Source organism: Melanerpes formicivorus, unplaced genomic scaffold, assembly GCF_026170545.1.
Source record: "Melanerpes formicivorus ecotype bairdi unplaced genomic scaffold, bMelFor1.0.p_v2 SCAF_35, whole genome shotgun sequence".
In the NCBI taxonomy this organism is placed as follows: Eukaryota; Metazoa; Chordata; class Aves; order Piciformes; family Picidae; genus Melanerpes; species Melanerpes formicivorus.
In genome coordinates this window covers 5,540,669-5,559,644 of record NW_027142387.1, presented here as the reverse complement: position 1 = coordinate 5,559,644, position 18,976 = coordinate 5,540,669, and the positions used below count along the sequence as shown (strand labels likewise).

The 18,976-nt window shown below is 46.6% G+C and overlaps 1 protein-coding gene across 1 annotated transcript in view; it reads left to right on the top strand.

Moving 5' to 3' along the window:
* ITGA8 (integrin subunit alpha 8) overlaps positions 1-18,976 on the top strand; it is a 91,685-nt gene that overhangs the window by 54,147 nt on the left and 18,562 nt on the right. Inside the window, exons 21-26 of the mRNA XM_068156971.1 lie at positions 2,811-2,903; positions 7,639-7,718; positions 10,807-10,887; positions 14,058-14,163; positions 14,596-14,754; positions 17,899-18,024. Coding sequence (XP_068013072.1) covers positions 2,811-2,903; positions 7,639-7,718; positions 10,807-10,887; positions 14,058-14,163; positions 14,596-14,754; positions 17,899-18,024 — 645 coding nt within the window. The remainder of the gene's footprint in view (positions 1-2,810; positions 2,904-7,638; positions 7,719-10,806; positions 10,888-14,057; positions 14,164-14,595; positions 14,755-17,898; positions 18,025-18,976) is intronic.

The following is an 18,976-nucleotide window of genomic DNA, read 5'->3' as shown; positions in this document are numbered from 1 at the left end:
TTCAAAGAGATGTCATTGTGTGCTTTCTGAGAAGGATCAGACCATTACTCCTGGTTATTCTTTACCATGAGAGTGCTGGAACACTGCAGCAGTTTGCCCAGGGAGGTAGTTGAGTTCCCATCCCTGGAGATAGACAAGATCAGGCTCCACAGGGCTCTGGGCAACCTGATATAGTTGAGGATGCCCCTGCTTACTGCAGAGGGAGTTGGACTGGATGAGCTTTGGAGATCCTTTACAAACCAGACCATTCTATGATTGCATGATTCTCCATCATTTGAATTACACTCAGAAAGTGTAAAAGTCAACAGCTTCTCTGCAGCTTCATTGTCTTCTCTACCTTCCCTTTAGCCTCATGGAATCCAATCTTCCACTGTCATTATCTTGTCTTAGGCCTGATTCTGTAGCATTTTGTGCACATCCTGTGCAGCCATATCAAAGAGGAGAATTGTGCAGAGGTGTGCATGGGTTGGAAGGGACCTCCAAAGGTCACCCAGTCCAACCCCCCTGCACTCAGCAGCAGGAACATCCTCTACTAGAGCAGCTTGCTCAGAGCCTTCTCCAGCCTCACCTTGAATATCTCCACGCATGGAGCCTCAACTACCTCCCTGGGCAACCTGTTGCAGCGTTCCAGCACCCTTGTGGTGTAGAATTTGTTCCTCACATCCAATCTAAATCTGTTCTGCTCTCATTTCAAACCATTGCCCCTCATCCTGTCCCTGCAGGACTTTGCAAACAGTCCCTCTGCAGCCTTCTTATAGCCCAGTTCAGGCACTGGCAGGCTGCCTTCTCTTCTGCAGGCTGAACAATCCCAGCTCCCTCAGCCTGTCCTTGTAGCTGAGGTGCAAGTGGAATGCCAAGGGGAGGTGTGGTATCTGACAGCCTGGGGCCAAGGCTGTGACTCTTGAGCTTTCACTGGTTCTTGCACATGCTGAGACTTCCTTCAGTCAAAAACTGGCTAAAGGAATGCAGGGACTAGCTGTGAAATCACATCTGTTACTCATTGGTGGTATTGTGGAAACACTTAGAAGCTCCAGAGACCAGGTAAATGAGTAAATTACCACAACTTTACTAGTTACTGGAAACCCACTGGCTTGTGGTAACTGTCTGTGTGCATTAGGTGTGGAGTCAGTGGAATTAGCTGTGATGAAGAAAGTGGAACCACGTTGTATGACCTGAGATATCCATGGGCAGCAGCAGCTCCAGACACAGTGGGGCATTCCTACACCACAGCAGCATGCTTCTGTGTTTGACCCCAAGCCACTGCCCCACTGCTGGCTGCCAATTCTCTGCCCAGAGTATTTAATAGCTCCACTGTGCCCTAGGGGCAGTGGCTAGAACCCAAGTTCCCCTGGAGTAATGACCAGAAGTAAATTCAGGCAAACATCAATCCCTGACAGGTATTTGTTCCACACCAAAACCGTTTTGTATTTTGGCCTAAGTCTCTGCTGAGGCTGGAAGCTCCAAGGTGTTTGCAGATCACAAGCAGATTTATATTGCAGTGGAGCAATTCTGAGCCATTATCCTCATGCCTTTCTGAACTAAAGCCTGACACTCCCTTCAAATAGGGAAGAGACTTCAAACCTTCTTGCCTTACCTAAGAATTTTGATTCTTAGAGTAAGTACATTGTGGCTGACTAGATGAGATGTGATTTGAGCCTTCACAGAATCATAGAATTGTCTAGGTTGGAAGAGCCCTTTGAGATCATCCAGCCCAACCATCAACCCAGCACCACCATGGCCATTAAACCATGTCCCAGAGTGCCTTATCCAGAGATTTCTTGAACACCTCCAAGGATGATGACTCCACCATCTCCCTGGGCAGCCTGTTCCAATCCCTGACCTCTCATTCAGGAAAGAATGTTTTCCTAATCTCCAATCTAAACCTCCCCTGGCTACTCATTCATACTGCAGCTAGATGAGAAACTGGATTCTGGTGCCTCCTCCCTGGCCCATCCCCTTTTCCTCAGAAAATAACATCAGAAGGTGTTGAGCAAGGAAGGAGAGGAGGTGTTTTACTCTGCAGCTTGTTGTGCTTAGCTGTTCTGGCATCAATTAGTAACTCATCACTGAGACCACCAGAAAGGGTTTCAAGTTTGTGTGCTGCCTGGATTACTTAAAGCATCCACTCCTTCTCCAGTTAAAGTGCACCCTGGGAGCACATGTGTTAATTGTTGGGGGTTTGCTTCTGCTCAGGACTGCCAAAAAGCCCATGTGTTGCTCTAAGAGTATAAATTGCTGCCAGTGGCAGGTAGAAGGCTGCTGTGGCAAGCTCTTGCATCTGGCTGAGTGACATAGGGGCTGACAGACTAGGTGTGCTTTTGCCTGCTTCCTGCCTGCTTTTAATTTCCCTGATTTGTACTTTAGCTACCTCAAAAATGTGATCAGTCTAGTTGAGAGTTGTCCCTGCCCATGGCAGGAAGGTTGGAGTAGATGATCTCTGAGGTCCCTTCCAACCTGAACCATTCTATGATACAGCCATGGCAGTTAATGTGAGGCTCATTCTCCTCACCCAGTCTTGCCTGTTCCTTTTTCTTCTGCTGAGTCCTTGTGGCTACAGGAATGGCTCACAGCAGGAGAGCAGTGTGTGCAAACTGGAGATGGAGTGATCTCATTATGGAACCCTGCCTGTTTGCCTTTTCCTGCCATCAGCTGTCTCCTATTGTCTGACCATCACCAGTTCAACACTTAGCAGTGCACGGAGCAGGTGTCTGACATCAAAGGGAATGCCACAGGCACAAAGCCACCACTTTCCCAGCAGGCTCCATCTCCCTGTGCTCTCTGACCTGCCTGTTGGTGTCCTTCTGTTGCAGGCACTGCGTGTGGTGAGCTGTGACTACAAGCAGGAAAACGACAGCAGGATGGTGGTTTGTGACCTGGGCAACCCCCTGGCGGCCGGCGCGAACGTAAGGGGCACCTGAGTTTACTCATTCTTTGCTAGCTGCATGTCATGTGGCTGGGCCATCTACACAACCTGTCCCAGGGAGCAGGACAGGAAAGGGCTGGTGTGCTTAGAGGCAGAACTTCTGGGAACCAACAGTTTGTTCTTCCAGAAGATACCAGAGGCTGGGTTTTCTTTCGCTGGCTGTAAGGAAGAGAGTGGAGTGACTGCATTGAAGTGGCAGAGGTTGCCCTGGCACCGTGAGACTCCCAATCTGTGTCATCTGTACTTTGCCTTATTAATTTTATGTGTAGTAGCTAACAGCTTCTTTAGCCTGGTTCTCATCTTGAGTGCCTAAGGGTTGTCATGTCACTTCAGATCATGATTTAAATGTGGCTGAAATCAGGTTTGTCTTCAAGTTATTAATGTTGCTCTGGACATTTCCCTGAGATAGCTGCTCATAGGTCACACCACACATCAGGTGGAACATCAGCAGCCTTGGGTTTAGACAAAAGGGGAGCTGAATAATGACTGATGATGGACAGAAAATAAGGATTAAACATAGTTTTGGAGAGAGAAGTGCTCCCTATCCCATAATTGTCAGGAGTCCCAGGAGAGTTGAACCCACCAGTGTTCTGCTGCAGATGCCCTTGCAGAGGCATTCTAGTGCTGCTCATAAATTCATGAATGTTGTGAATACTTAATTGAAAACAAATGATCCAAGCTTTTATACCTCAATTGAAGGCTGTCCTGATAAAAACCAAGCAGTCAACCACATGAACATAGAGAAGCAGCAGAGCTTAATGGAAAGCTACCACTGTTTGCATTCCACATTGGACCTGGGACCAAAGAAATCTCCTCAGTATTTGCAGAATGCTTGCTAAGTTTGGGTTTGTCCTGTGGAAGATCAATATCTTACTCTTCAGGATGTTTTCCTGGGCTCTTCTGATCTTGAAGCAGTTCCTGCCTGACCCTTGATGGGTCATACAGTAGGAAACTGGAAGAAGAACAAGCTTGTTAGTTTCAGGACAGCCATAGAGCTTTTGAAAGTGACTGGGAGACCAGTTGCCTCCTACAGTCACCGTCTTTCATGGTCCTGACCAGTGCCAGAGGCACCCCTTGGTATTACAGGGAGCTGGGAGCCACTAAATAATGAACTCCAGTGCATGAACCTACCGGAGTCAGGAGCCTGCCTGGTGATGGGCATAAGAAGAAGGCTAAAAGGTTTGGTAGCTTTTGGTTTATTCCACTGAAAGAAACTCCTGGAAATCAAGAGTCATTGAAAACTGTGAGAAGGCTTCAGAGATGCTGTTTGCAGCTGGCCACTAAAACCCTGCTACTCTCACCTGTCTCCTGATGGATTTTCACAGCATAATGAGTCCTGGTTTTCTTCAGAATCAGCTCTAGGGCTCCCACAAATGCACTGTTACCAGATATTCCTAAATTAAGTAATTCATGAAGAGAGATTAGAAGACTAAAACATCAGGGTTCCTAACGTGTGTAAGGATAGTCTGGTTTAGGACTTGAATGTTAAGGTGTATGAAAACAGAGCATTACAAAGCCAGGAGGTGAAAGAGTTTGATGGTAGTGAGTGAAAGCTGAAAGCCCAACTTCATCTTTGAAACCAGCTCTCCTGAAAGCTTAGGAAAGGTGAAAGGACTCGAGCTTTTTGAGTGCAAAGGTGTTTATGATGGCAAGCAGAATTCCAAAAGCCAAATACCAGCCCTTTGTGCAAGTAGCATAAATCATGAAAGGTTGCTCTGATCCGTTTCCAGTTGTGCAAAACAATTCTGCTCTGGCAGGAGATCAGTTCTTCTCCAGATACACAGTCAGAAGGGGACTCTCTGGAAGCTGGGAGGGACTGGGAAAGAAAGGTCAGGTCAGAATCAGACATTCCTAAGCCTCTTAACTATTGAGTCACCAGAGTGATCTTTCAGCAGCCTGAGATGCTAGAATCCTTGAATTCTCTAAGATCAGCTTCTGAGTATGGGGGCTGCTGTGTGAGATAGGCATGGGGTGTTCCTGCGGTGGGCTGCAGGGTTCTCTAGCACCTCACGCTTTCTGAATGCATCATTGTCACCAACACTGGGGGATCTCTGACTTGTGGAAACTCTGTGACCTTACACCTATTTACTGACCACAAAATGACTTCACCTTTTTTCTGTCTTTGTGGTTAGGAAAAAAAAATTAGAAGGTAAATAAGAAGATAAAAGGAAATGAGAAAGGAAAACACAGTACCACATGGCCCAGACTGCAGACTAAATGCCTCTGACAGCTTCTTACTGGCACAGAAATGGGTCAGGCTGGCAAGCTTCCTAACACCTCTTCAGTGGCCTGAGCAAGGGAGGTGCAAGTTTTGTTAGAAATACTGGTGGAGTAACCTCTGCTGTGAGGACAGGCTGAGGGAGCTGGGGTTGCTCAGACCTGCCTGGAGCCTTCTCTTCTGCAGGCTAATAGCAGCCTGCCAGTACCTGAAGGGCTCTAAGAAGGCTGCAAAGGCCTGCAGGGACAGGACAAGGGGCAGTGGTTTGAAATGAGAGCAGAGCAGATTGAGATTGAACGTGAGGAACAAGTTCTGCACCATGAGGGTGCTGGAACACTGCAACAGGTTGCCCAGGGAGGTGGTAGAGGCCCCATCCCTCGAGATCTTCAATGTGAGGCTGGCCAAGGCTCTGAGCAAGCTGCTCTAGAGGATGTCCCTGCTGAGTGCAGGGAGGTTGGACTAGGTGACCTTTGGAGGTCCCTTCCAACCCAATAAATTGTATGATTCTATGCTTCCTAGCAGTGTCAGGGAGTACTTGGCATTAACAAAGTCATAGCACCATACAAAGGCAACATCTGCAGCTTGTTAGACTCCTACAGTAGGAGTGGGTTTCAGTATTAAGTGTAGGATTAAGCCTCAGGGGTATAATAGATCATCAAAACTGCAATTCACATCTGCCCTGTCTGAGGAAAATGTTATCTTTGGTTCATCAAGTCTTTGATCTGCTCTAAATGGAAACAAATTTATACAGGCTGCTTAGTAAAAACAGTGTAAAAACTGAAATCCTGGATGTTTTGATCTCAGAGGTTAACAAAGTTGTTGCATTTTCAAAAGTTGTTCAAATCAGCTCCAAAACCCAGTCTCAGAAGTAGCTTGCATCCCTATTCCAAGCTGCTCAGCTTCTGTTTGACTTAATGAGCATTATCTCTTCATCTGCAAGATTCTACTTCCAAAAAGAGAGGTTATCTGTAACCATGACATTCAACTGATTAGAATTCTGATCTGAACTTCTCACTCCTTCTGTGATGACACATTGCTCCCAGCAGAAGACGACTCAAAGAAGTCCTTGAACCATGTCAGTGAAGTTCTTTCCCATGGATGGATTCAGCTGCAGTGCTGCAAGTGGGGAAAGGAGGAGGATGGAATAGAGATGTTTAACAAATAGTGCTTGGCAAAAAGGATTTGCTTAAGCGTCTGAAATGGCACCCACTGAGGAAAAGGCCTCCTCTGGATCTAGGTCCAAATGTCAAGCTCTGCATTGTTGTGTCTGTCCTGTTGCTGACTGTGCTGCCCCAAGCATGTATAGGAGAGAATGCCAAGCAGACAACTCTTTCTGCTCCCCCACAACCTGATCAGGCACTGGCAGAGCTGAAGGAGTGATGTCCTCATTTCCTAGTGTCTTTTGATGAGTTTCTCAGGCAGATGGTTTCTCCAGATGGAGACTGTGGCTCTCAGTTACCATCCTGTCTAGAAGCATGAAAGCACATGGTGCAGATCATCTCCTGCAGCTGAGCAAGAGGGGAAGGAGGGAGGAATGAGACCTTGGACAAGGTTGCAGGCTGTAGACTTTTCTGTCAGTTTCAAAGCAAAATTCATGTCACAGATTACCAATGTTCAAACACCTGCACTTGAAATGATCAATTAATTTAATGATCATTAATTTAAACCGTGGAGTACAATTGTATTCATTTAGCATGGAGAGCAGATGGCATCTCCCCCTGCTCCCATGTCAGCCACATACTGGGACTGTCAATATGCCCAACAAGAGGGTGTCAGAGAGGCCACCAAGGGTTCCTTCTTTAGCCCTGCAGTTCTGAATTGCTGTGCTTTATTCCATACCCCTCCTGCAGTGCACCTGGAAATCTTCAGAGGGAGGAGGCAAGGTCTGCATAGGCCCAAGGGGTCACCAGAGGAACCCCTATCTCTTTCACTTCTGGGACCCTCTGTGGTCACACACTGCAGGCTGTGGTGAATTGAACTGCAAGTCTAACTCTGAAGTGGTGCTGCTGTGAACTGAACTGCCATGAAACAAAACCACCCAAGTTTAGCCCCTAGAAGAAAACCAGGTGAGCAGTCAGCTCCACAGCTGAAAGCATGCAGCTCCCATCAGTCCCAGAGACAAAATCCTGGAGACCTGGACAAAGGCAGGCATGGATGGAAGCAGGGATGAGGGGTGCCAGACAGCTGTTATTGTCCTCTGGCTTGGCAGAGGAAAGCAAAGACTGTCTGGATGAAGAAGGACCCACCACTGAGTTCTTTGGAGTGTGCTACTCTGTTCCTCTTGGTCTGTCCTCTGTCCAGCCAAGTTTCCCATCTGGTGTCATGCAGAGGGAGGGTGGTGTTTGTTTCCTTACCCAACTAGCTGATGTCGTTGCATGCTGATGGTAAAGACCAGCAGTGTCCTGTAGCAGTCTGTGATATGCAGTGTTGAGCAGTGCTGCTTGCACTGTTCAGATCAGCCACTGTCAGTAACCTGCTGCTTTGTTTCCTTTCTCAGTTCTCCACAGGCATTCGATTTTCTGTTCAGCACTTTGAAAATGCCGAGTTCAGCATCAATTTTGAGCTGCAGATAAAAAGGTTAGAGATTTTATCAAGAGCATGGCTATTTAAGTTTTGCATTCCTGTTGCTGTCTGAGTTTTAATTTATAAGAAGGTAGCTCTAACTTTTCAGTGCCAGTATTTCATGGCCTTGCTTGAGGCAGCTTTCTTCAGGAGTATTTGTGAAGCAGGACCCTAGTTAGCAAAATCAGTCTTGAGTCATTCTGAGGATTTTAGTCAGGTTCACTGATTTTGGTCACTCTGGAGATTTGTCAAAGCTGTGTTTTGTTTTCCACTTGAGAATTAACCAGAAGTGATCCCTTTGTAACAAAGTTCTGTGTTGAAAAACACATCATGCTCTGGGGAAAAAAAAAAAGTCTTGCACATCTTCATGATGATTTAGAAAGTAGGAGGGGAGCAGCTAAAAATCTGCTCCACAGCTTTACTGGCATGAAGAGAGAAAGCTTCCAGTTTGATGCAGGTGAACCTTTGTCCCTTTTCCATTAGTTTCCTCCACATTTGTGGGACTGCAGTGCTACTGCTGGGGGAATCTTCTGCTCAGCAGTGCTTTCTCCACAGGAACAAGAAACCCCAGGGCAGGCTGGATTAGGATAGCAGCAGGAACAAAGCTGGGTGGCAGGGCTTCTGCTCCATCAGATACTCACTGGAGTTCCTGAGGGGGCCCTCCCTACCCCACACACAGTGACTTAATTGTTAATGTCTGGCCTTTAATGAGGGCCTTGATCATGTTCACTGTGGTAAATAGCTGAGACGTTTAAAATGTTTAAGTCGTTTCCATAATGTAACCCTGGAAGGAGAGGACCTGCAGATGCTCAGGAAGGGCACAGCAACACTACAGGAGACAATGAGGTGGCTGCTCAGGCATCAGCCCTCTGCCATGTGCCTGGTTGGCAGGCCTGGAAGTCATGCAGACCTAGTCATGGGTTCCTCCAGGGAGGGAGGGAAGACAGAACATCTGGTTTGGTCCCTGGTCCATACCACTGTTCCCTGAAAGCAATAATGAGTGTCAGAGGCTGATACTGCCCTTTTCATGCTGGGCAATTGGGTGGGTTCATAGCTTTTTGAGTTCCTAGATTCTGGGTAATAAGAGTTGAGGGTAGGTCACTTTGGTAGCAAAAGTGGCAATGCTTTAGCAAGGAGTAGCTTTGAACTTCATGAGATAAGATCATCTCATGCTTCCTCCATGAGTCTGCCTCACTAAACTGTAAACTGAGGAAGTCTCTTGGGCTGCCAAGAAGGGCAGTTTCCACACACTGGCATCAGAATGTTGAAGTGTACACAGGTACTTAACAAAGAAAGTAAAACAGTGCATAGGTGGTGCACCTTGCAGCTAAATCCCCCTGCTCTGTAGATACCTTCTCAAGCAACAGCACAGTTTGTGCATTTCTGTGTCCTTAGGGACAGGTAAAACAGCCTTAAAAGAAAAGAGAAACAGAAATCCATAAGGCAGAAAGAGAAAATTACCCAAGAGGAAGGAAGGGGATGCAGAGAAGATGTCTGAATTGGTGTCCTGCTCTGAGTTAGTCAAGAGGGACCTTCAATTTATCCCATCAAGTGGAAAATAAATATTTTGGTTTGCAAGAGTGAAATTCATTACTGGTAGGAAATAAGAGGCTTGAAATCTGAATCCTTTCCTGGTGTGGGTTTTGGTAGACAGCTGGGGAGGGAGATGTCCTGGGGCTTTTGTTGTTGTCTTCTCTGCAAAATCCCAAACAAGATCAGAATGCCAAATAGAAGTGATCAAAAAATCTGTGTTTCAACTCCGTGGAAAACTCAAGATTTGAAAAGCCAAATAGGAGTGACCAAAATCTGTCCTTGAACCCTGTGGAAAGTGGTGCCACTGCACAAAGTGGAGTGCAGTCATGCCAACAAGAGCATTTTTATACTTGAAGCCATTTTTGTCCTCAAAGCAACGGCTCTAGAGGATTACAGCACAAGTTCAGATGCTGTTTGAGGAGAATCTGCAGCAGGCTACAAATTGGAGCTGCTCCTAATTGTAGCAAATCTGTACCCAGGAATCCTGGATCAAAGCAGCCTTGCCCTTTACTCCTTGGTTGCTGGGAGTGCTGGCTCTGAGTGTTTCCATTTGACTGATGCTGCCCAGATGTGATAACAGTGAACTGGGACAGTTCTCCATGAAGCAAGGAAGTACTTCCACACTTGCTTGAGGAAAAAAACTCCAAATTTAGTACCATTAACCCCATGGTTAAATTAATTCTAAGACTGTAATTACTTATTTTCACCATCTAGGTGAATTTGAACCTGCAAATCTTTCTTCATCTAAGTGGGCTGTGCTCTTCTGAAGTAAGAGAAACCACCTTTATTGCTAAGGATTTGTGATAAGGGTGGTGGAACACTGCAACAGGTGGCCCAGGGAGATGGCTGAGGCCCCATCCCTGGAGGTATTCAAGGTCAGACTTGACAGGGCTCTGGGAAACCTGATCTAGTTGAGGATGTCCCTGCTGACTGCAGAGGGAGTTGGACTGGATGGCCTTTGGAGGTCCTCTCCAACCCAAACCATTCTGTGAAAGGCAGTAAAATGAGTGGGAGCACCAGGCTTTAACTAGAGGGATCTGCTTTTACTTCTAAGTGCTATTATGAGTGTAAACACTCTCTGGAAAGGGGAGGGGAGGAAATTAGAGACTTAAAGAAGCAGTTTATTGTGGTTCTTTTTTGTTCAAAGCCTCTGTCATGCAGAAGTCACAAGTTTGGGGAGTCCTAAAAGCAAATTCTTCCAAGAAAGCCTATCTTATTCATGAACACTGCCTTCCTCCAGCACATGGAGCACCCTTGCATGCTGCTAAGATGCTCCTGCCCCTACAGAGAGCCAGACTGAAGGGAGATTGCATGCTATTCTCAGCTAAATAGTTGTGTCATCATATTCCTACACAGGAAGCTTAAAGTGGTGATACTGTTAAACATGTGATAAGCTCAAATCATATCAGACAGAAATCCCAGTGTCCTACAAGAGGAGTGGCAATAGCAAGCCCATGCTGTGTGATACCTCCAGTGGCATTGTGTGGTCCTTGTGCTGTTAAGTGCTGTGTCTGCAAACATCTGGAGGGATGCTAAACACTTTTTTAACCCTTGGATTTATCTTTTCCAGTTCTAACAAGATTAATCCCACCAGCAATTTGGTTAACCTCCACATCAACATCAGTGCTATGGCTCAAGTACTGCTGAGGGGGTAAGTATTTTACCATCTCAGTTCTGAATGACAGCTGGGCTTTGCAGCAATCTTTCCACCTCTCATAATCCCATGTAGTCATTCTTTTGCCATATGGTAATCCTAAACTCCATATCCACTAAGAACACCTGGGAACTCCCAAGGAGGCTCAGGCCTGCAAGTCCTGCAGGCTGGAGCTGCTGCAAGCCTGCCTGCATGGATCCCAGTCAATGTGCAAAGGCAGCACACCCCAGAATGCCACACTGCAGTAACACCAGTCAGAGCCAGCACTGTGTTTGGGCATTCCAGTAGTGTGGGTGTTGCTAGAACAGAATCCCTGCTTGTGCAACCACTTAGGCACTTCCTTCTGAATGCAAAAGCAGGCCCTGCTGCTTTTATGAGCAGAATGCTGAAACACATGATGGCAAGGGACATGCTGATGGAGAGCAGGGGGAGACCTGTGGAGAGAGGATAAGGAATGAGCTCTGACAAGAGCTTATTCAAATGCTGCTGTGGGGCTCTTACGTTTCCATCTGCAGTAGGTGCCTGTCCTCTGGCACAGAGATATCAAAACTAAACAAGCACAGGATGTGATCAGAGGGGATTCTTTCCAGCTCTGCTTGCAGATGCAGCTTGGGTTTGGAAACTGTAAAAAGCAATGAGGTGATAAGAATCTCAGTGCCTTGTAAATGCCTGCAACTGGATGCCTGTCCTGGCATCCTGGAGGAAGTCAGCAGGGTGTTCTTTTAAAGGAAATAACTGCCCCAGATGCTTTTTGTCTGGGATCTTAGATTTCCTACATCTCCTCTTTACCTACAGCTCTGAGCCTTAACCATTCTCAGCTCTGCCAGGGGGATAGCAGGAGGTGCACGGCCCAGCCTAGGACAGGGCCTGGCTGATGCCAGAGGAGTAAACCTCTCTGTGATGCACCTCAAGGGGCTGCCTCAAGTATAGACAAATACATTTCTTCCTGCTTTTATGGATTTATAAAAATGCATCTATTGTTAGTACTTCTGAGACCATACTTTGGCTACTTAGTGCCAGTAGAGTCCATCACAAAAATTCCCTTTTCTGCTCTAATCTTCAATCTAAATCAGGGAGATTTTATGTTTTTTAAGCCTTTTTCATTACATTTTGTGGTTTCCAGGTTGAAAAGATTAACTTAAGGCTAGAGTTAGGTGGAAGAAAGAGGATTGCCACTCAAAGACTGTGTGGCTAGATACTGATGAGTTTATTTCTGAGGACCGTATTGAACAAGAACAGAAATGAGAGTGTTAGCTCCTTTGCTGTAGTTAGTGCTGATCTAGGGAAATGAGCTGGAGAGGAAGAGAGGGGAAAATACAAGATAAGGGGGAAGGTAACACAGGAAAAGTAGTGACTGAGGAAATGAGAATCAAAGGGGTTAGGTGGTGGTCTGCAGCTGATTGAGAAGATGTTTGGAGCCAGCTACTGCTGTGGGGTGCACAGCCAGGCTAGGGGCTGGCTGGAGTTTCAGAGCAGCAGTGAGATGATGATGAGTGCAGACACAGATTTGTCACTCAGGGCTGCTTCCAGTGCTGTGGGTTCTGGTTCTCATCACTTTCACAGAAAAATCTTACAGACCTTTTGGATTCTTTGCAAACTTGTTGGAAACCTTTTGCCTCCATCACATTTTTTCTGTGCCATAGAGGGGTTGTTTCTAAAGAAAAGTTCTGCAGCAGGTAAAGAGGCACCAGAAAATCATAGTATCATTCAGGCTTGGAAGGGACCACAAGGATCATCTAGTTCCAACCCCCCTGCCATGGGCAGGGACACCCCACACTAGATCAGGCTGGCCAGAGCCTCATCCAGCCTGGGCTTAAACACCTCCAGGGACGGGGCCTCGACCAGCTCCCTGGACAACCCATTCCAGGGCTTCACCACTCTCATGGTGAAGAACTTCCTCCTCACATCCAGCCTGAATCTCCCCACCTCTAGCTTCATTCCATTCCCCCTAGTCCTATATCACTACCTGAATGACCAAAACATTCTCCCTTCTCAAAAAGAGAGTGCCCATGAGTGGCAAAAGGGGCTTGAGCTGCTGCCTGCAGTGCTAAGAAATGCTTAATACAGAGGAACTGCTTCACTAGATGACTTCCTTTCCTCTTGAGTCTTTTTCTGCTTAGCCACAGCCTGCCTGTAGAAAGAAAAGGTCCCAGATGCTCTGTTGACAGACTGTGCTAATCACTCAGAGATGCTCCAATAAATTGTTTGCTCACCATTTCCTAGATACAAGTAAAAGAGAGGCTCTGTCCATGTTTGGCCTGGAAAATGTCTTGCAGTGTTTTGCCTGCTGCTCTTCACTGAGCTGCATGAAGTGAGGCTGGGATCATTGTCCCTTTTACAGAGGAAAATCAGTGGCTCTCAAGCTGTGTGTGCACACAGGCAGCATGCACAGGGCAGCCATGCAAATCCTGCCTCCCTCAGAAAGGAAGAAGCCTTCAATGTCCTTTTGAAAAGAAACTTAAGAGAACTCCTTAGGTAGCTCATTGAATGAGCAGCTGCCTGAGATTTGATGGCTCTGCTTACCTTTGTGTCTGTAAAATTGTAACAGCTTTAAAGTTGTGTTTGTTATTTCCCACTGCTGAAGGAGCAGAAGTGGAAGGAGAGGTTCAGGAAGGAAGCAATTTTGGCTGGAAAGATTTGCAGCTGGTAGAATTCTTCTGGTAGATCCCCCTGAAGCATTTTCTGCAGAATTGGCTTTATCTTATTTCACAGTGCTCGTGTTTGACTGATCATTGTCACCTTAAAGTGCAGGGGAGAGGAAAAAAATCCTTGTCTAATAAAGTATTCAAATATAAAAAATATCCTCAGCTAAACCCAAAATAAAATTGACAAAGGAAAAGGTTTCTGTTAAATTTGAGCTGATTTTGCTACTTTCATGCCAGCAGCAAAAGTCCTGCAAATAACTAACTTGTGTTAAAAGAGATGTTCCTACATACCTCATAATCATCTCACTGAATGGCTGCATTTCCACCTGGCACTTTGCAGTTCTGGGTCACAGGAAACAAGGACCATCCACAGGGAAGGCTGTGGGGTGTGGGTGATGCTCTGTGGAAACAATGTCTTGTTCACCTCATCTAAATCTAATGGATGGTCTTACTCTGAGTCTAAAAGTCATGCAACTGGTCACTGCTAGCAGTGGCTGGTTTAACCTGCTTTATATCTTGCAGTGTTTCTCACCCCCCAACAATTATTCTGCCACTTCACAACTGGGAACCCACAGAGGAACCTACAAAAGAGGAAGAAGTTGGCCCATTAGTGGAACACATCTATGAGGTAAATGTTATCCATGTTTCCTCAGGGCTTCATGCTGCTTCCATTGAATTCATGATGACTTTGGTGTCTTTATCTGCAACTAACCACAAGTGTAGTTGTTCTGGCTTTATGGAATCACAGAATGGTTTGGGTTGGAAAAGACCTTCAAGATGATCAAGATCCAACCTCCTGGCCTTGGGAAGGGACACCTCCCACCACCCTAGCTTGCACAAGGCCTCATCCAACCTGGCCTTGAACACCTCCAGGGAGAGAGCATCCACAATGTCCCTGGGCAACCTGTTCCAGAGTCTCACCACCCAAATTTAATCTGGAATTCCCATCCCCATTCCCTGTCTGTGTTAGAGGAGGAGACACCAGTTCATGCTAGGGGGATGGTTTTGCTGGGGTTTGTTATCCCCTGCCGTGGGAAGCACTGATGGTGTCTGTTTGCAGCTGCACAACATGGGCCCCAGCGCCATCAACCACACAGCTCTCCATGTTGGGTGGCCTGTGGCCAGTCAAGAAGAATCTCTGCTCTATATTCTTCACATTCAGACTCATGGGCCCTTGCACTGCCAGACCAGTTCTCCTCTTAACACCATGCAAATTAAGGTGAGTGAGCCCCTTTTATTTCCATCTCTGCCTGCATTCTGCTTGATTTCTGCTGCCTTCTGCATCCTTTTTTGTCCTAATGCTGGACACCCTCATGAAAAGTTCCTCTGTAGCCTTCCTGTAGGCTATTGGAAGGCAGCTCTAAGGTCCCCCTTTCTCTTCTCCAGGCTGAACAACCCCAGCTCCCTCAGCCTATCCTCATAGCAGAGGTGTTCCAGCCTTTGGATCATCTTTGTGGCCTCCTCTGGACTCACTCCAACAGCTCTGTGTCCTCCTTATGCTGGGGACACCAGAACTGGAGGCAGGATTGCTGAATTTCTTGTCTCTAGAAGAGTTTCCTTTGTGCTTTGTTGTTTCTTCCACAAAGATCAGTCAATCATGGGAAGACTTCTTTAGGGTCTTTCCTGTTTTGTACCATCTTTCTCTGAAGGCAGTGAGGGATGTAGAAGGACAATAGAGTTATGAAATAGGAATTAAGAGGAGCAAAAGCACTGATCAAAGATGTGGAACAAATTCCCTAGTGCACTGGGATGCTTCAACCTATGAAGGAGGCAACTGCGCACAAACATGATCTCCAAGATCAGAAGTGATGGGAAGAGTGTGGGTGGGAACTGCTCCCTGCTCGTTCCTGCACTGGAATGCCATGTGTCACTGCACAGGAACTGGAGTATCAGATGAAGCCTGTTAGAGCGAGATTCAAAACAAGCAGAAGGAAGTGGTGGTTCGTGGTGGCAGGTATTAAATGTCTGCAACTTGTTGCCAAAGGAAGTAGTCAGGGTTAAAAGTTTACATGGTTTGAAGAGGAAATTGGACAAATCTGCAAAAGAGAAGTCCAGTGAAGGTTAATAAATGAACAAAAACTTCATGCAGGTCAGGAAGCTGCTGAGTTGAAGATATTTGGAAGCTGCAAGTTATTAGGAGAGGGTGCTGTGGATGCAAGCAGTGTCCTCAGCCTCCTTCCACAGATGCTAAAGGCAGCTCAGAAGAGGGCTCAGCTAGATGGACTTCTGGCCTGAGCTACTACTATTCCTGGTCAGCTGGGTTTTTTTTTCCTAGACTGATGGCAAAAAGTGGTTTCATGGAGCCTGTGCCAATAAATACCAGGAGTATAGGCAGTGGTTTCCAAGTAGTGGACAGTACAGGGGATCACACAGGGAATGTTCTCAGTAGCTGAGCTCTGTGGTACCATGAGTGGGGCATCTGGAGGGAAAGTGGTGTTGGAGCAGCTAAAATCCACCAGATGGGTGAGGTGCATTCACTAAGGTGACTGTAGGAGCTAACCCCTTCTAGGGGCAGTGTCTCCTCATGTTGCAGAGCCACTATTGCTGTATCCAAGTCCTGTTCTGCAGACAAAATAATACCACTGACAGGTCTTGTGTGATAGCCTTTACACAGAGGTGTCTTCCAGAATTGCTGGCTAGGAGAAGAGGGAAGATAAAGCAGGTTTTGAAATGAGAAGTGAAGAACTGGAGATGTTCTCAAGGTGCCAAGGCTGAGAAGGCAGCAGTATAGGTTTCTGCAATGGAGACAGCTGCAGTCAAAGGGAAGGAGTGAGCATCCATTTAAAATAAGGTGTGGTGTGCTCAATATGTGGCTGCAGAGACAGAGATGTACAATTCCTTGTGGCTGGCTCAAGAAGGATATACGAACATCTTTACCCTGAACATCCAGGCCACTGGAGGGATTCTGCTTCTGACTTGTTGCAGGACACATGTATGTTTTCTCTCAATCACAGCACACTGGGTTTGGACCTTTGCTGTAATTGCTCACTGCTGAAGATGCTGACACTCTGGGATCTATGGAAAAGAACCAAGTAAAGATAGAAATCATCTCACGTTCCCATGGATCTTCATGTGTGTAGGTTGTCAGCGCAGACTGAGGGCTTCAGAGGCATGTCATTGTAGTGTGGTTCTTCTCATTTGTCATCATTAAAGAGGCCTGGTGAATGAGCCCTGGAAGGAGAGTCTCCAGCTGTTAGCACATAGGGAGGGAGAGATTTACTGGCTACTTAAAGTGTTCCCTTGCTGCAAAAAGACAATGTTAACCTCATCAAGCAACACGCCCCCCCCCAAAGGATTCTGACTTTTGCTGGAAGGGTTTTCATCACTTAATAACTTGTAGTGTTTTCTACTTTGGGGGATGCTTTTGACTGAAGATCTCAGACAGTGTCAATACAGTTCCTTCTTCAGCCTAATTATTTTAATCAGATTATGAGAATCAGAAATTGTACAGATCACAGCACTAGGATGTGGGAGGGTTTGTGAGTGTGTAGCAGTTCTCTTCCCTGTAGTGCTGCAGCTTTGCTAGCAGTTGTAAACATTTTCTTTAGGAGTTTAAGGTGTTTTGTGTTCAGAGTTTAAAAGGAGATGATAAAATGGATCTGATGCAGCTCTTTGCAGTTTGAGGCCCCTAAAGAATACTCTTGGCTGTGTCTAGGTGAGTTCCTGCTGAGATCTTGCTGCAGGCTTCCACGTATCTTTGATTGTAGTTTTACATGCTTGGATTGTCAAGAAAGAGCATTGATCTGTTTGGGCTCCCAGGTGTTCTCTGAGTCTTCTTGGAAGAAGCCATAAATGCTCTGTATAGAAGTAAAAGACAAGCTGCTGACCACACAAATAGGTTTTCACCAGAGAGGGAAAAGCTGTGAAGAGTAAGCTGGAGAGAATCCTGCATCTTCAGAGCAAACTGTTGCATTAGACAAAGCTGAGTTGTTACCAAAAGAAATCTGTGACAGATAATGAGCACAAGTTGTGTTGCTAGAATTCAGATTTCCTTTCTTCTTCCTTTTGCTTCCTGAAGCTGGTAAAATCATTGAATCTTAATATGCAGATTCTGCTCTGAACTCAGAATCAGATTTCCACGCAGCAGCTTTGAATTTATCCTGCAACAGAGATCAGTACCTGGCCTCACAAAATGAAGTAGAGCAATGAAACTGACACCAGTAAAAAGTGTAGCTGCTATAAGTGGTCAATGTCTTGCTGTGCTGTCACTCATTCTCCTCCTGGCTGAGGACAGCACATTCTGATGGCTGTGCTGGTGAAGTGGAAAAACAGCGTTCACCCAGCAGACCTCTGTGAGAGGAGCAGCTCTGCTGGAGTCAGCTTGTGGGGATGTTATTGCCATTCTTGTTTCTTCTCTTTGCAGTTTGCTGTTCCACAAGACACTCCTGAGCTGGCTGCTTTTTTGTATAATTCCACCCTTTCCCATGACATCAGGAGAAGGGATGTGGCAGTGACAGAAGCACACAGGAGGAACTCTGCAAAAATCCTGGTGAGCTGTCTGAGCACTAGACCCTGGGGCCGTGTGTGGGGTGTGTGGTGGTGGCTGTCAGTCTGGCTGCAGTTTATTTACAGACTAAGGCATTTTTAACATCTCAGTTGAAAGTAACATTACATCTCACCATGACACAAGGGAGTGCTTTTGTGTGGCAGATTTCTGCATGAAAGACCTGATTCCTGGCTGTTTGCAGACAGGCCTCTGTGCTTCTGCTGCGGCACCCTTAGCACAGGGAGTTTCAGCACAGCTTTAGGGAATGGGCTCCTCTTCCATCAGCTACATTTCAGGTTCTGACTTCTGAAAGGCAGGCCTCTCTTCCTACCTTAGCTCCCAGCATCCTGGCTCTTCCTTAAGGAGTAGATCACACTTCAAATGAACACTTTCCTCTAAAGTACCAGTTCTGATGTACAGACACTTGGGAGTGTGTTTGCTGTCCCCAGGAAGCACTGCCATACACATTCCTTTGCAGCCCTCCAAACAAGGAGATGGGACAGGCCACTGCATTTTTAACCCTCTGGGCAGTCCTGGAGTGAGAGCAAAGTTCCCTCTCCCAGGAAACAGTTCTGGGCAGTCAGTCTGGTTACCTGAGTTTTGGACTCAGATGCATTTTCAGAGCATCCTGGCCTGCGTCAGGAACAGTATGGCCAGCAGGAGCAGGGAGGTCATTCTGCCCCTGTACACTGCACTGGTTAGGCCACACCTTGAGTCCTGTGTCCAGTTCTGGGCCCCTCAGTTTAGGAAGGATGTTGACTTGCTGGAACGTGTCCAGAGAAGGGCAACAAAGTTGGTGAGGGGCTTGGAACACAAGCCCTATGAGGAGAGACTGAGGGAGCTGGGGTTGCTTAGCCTGGAGAAGAGGAGGCTCAGGGGAGACCTTATTGCTCTCTACAACTACCTGAAGGGAGGTTGGAGACAGGCAGATGTTGGTCTCTTCTTCCAGGCACCC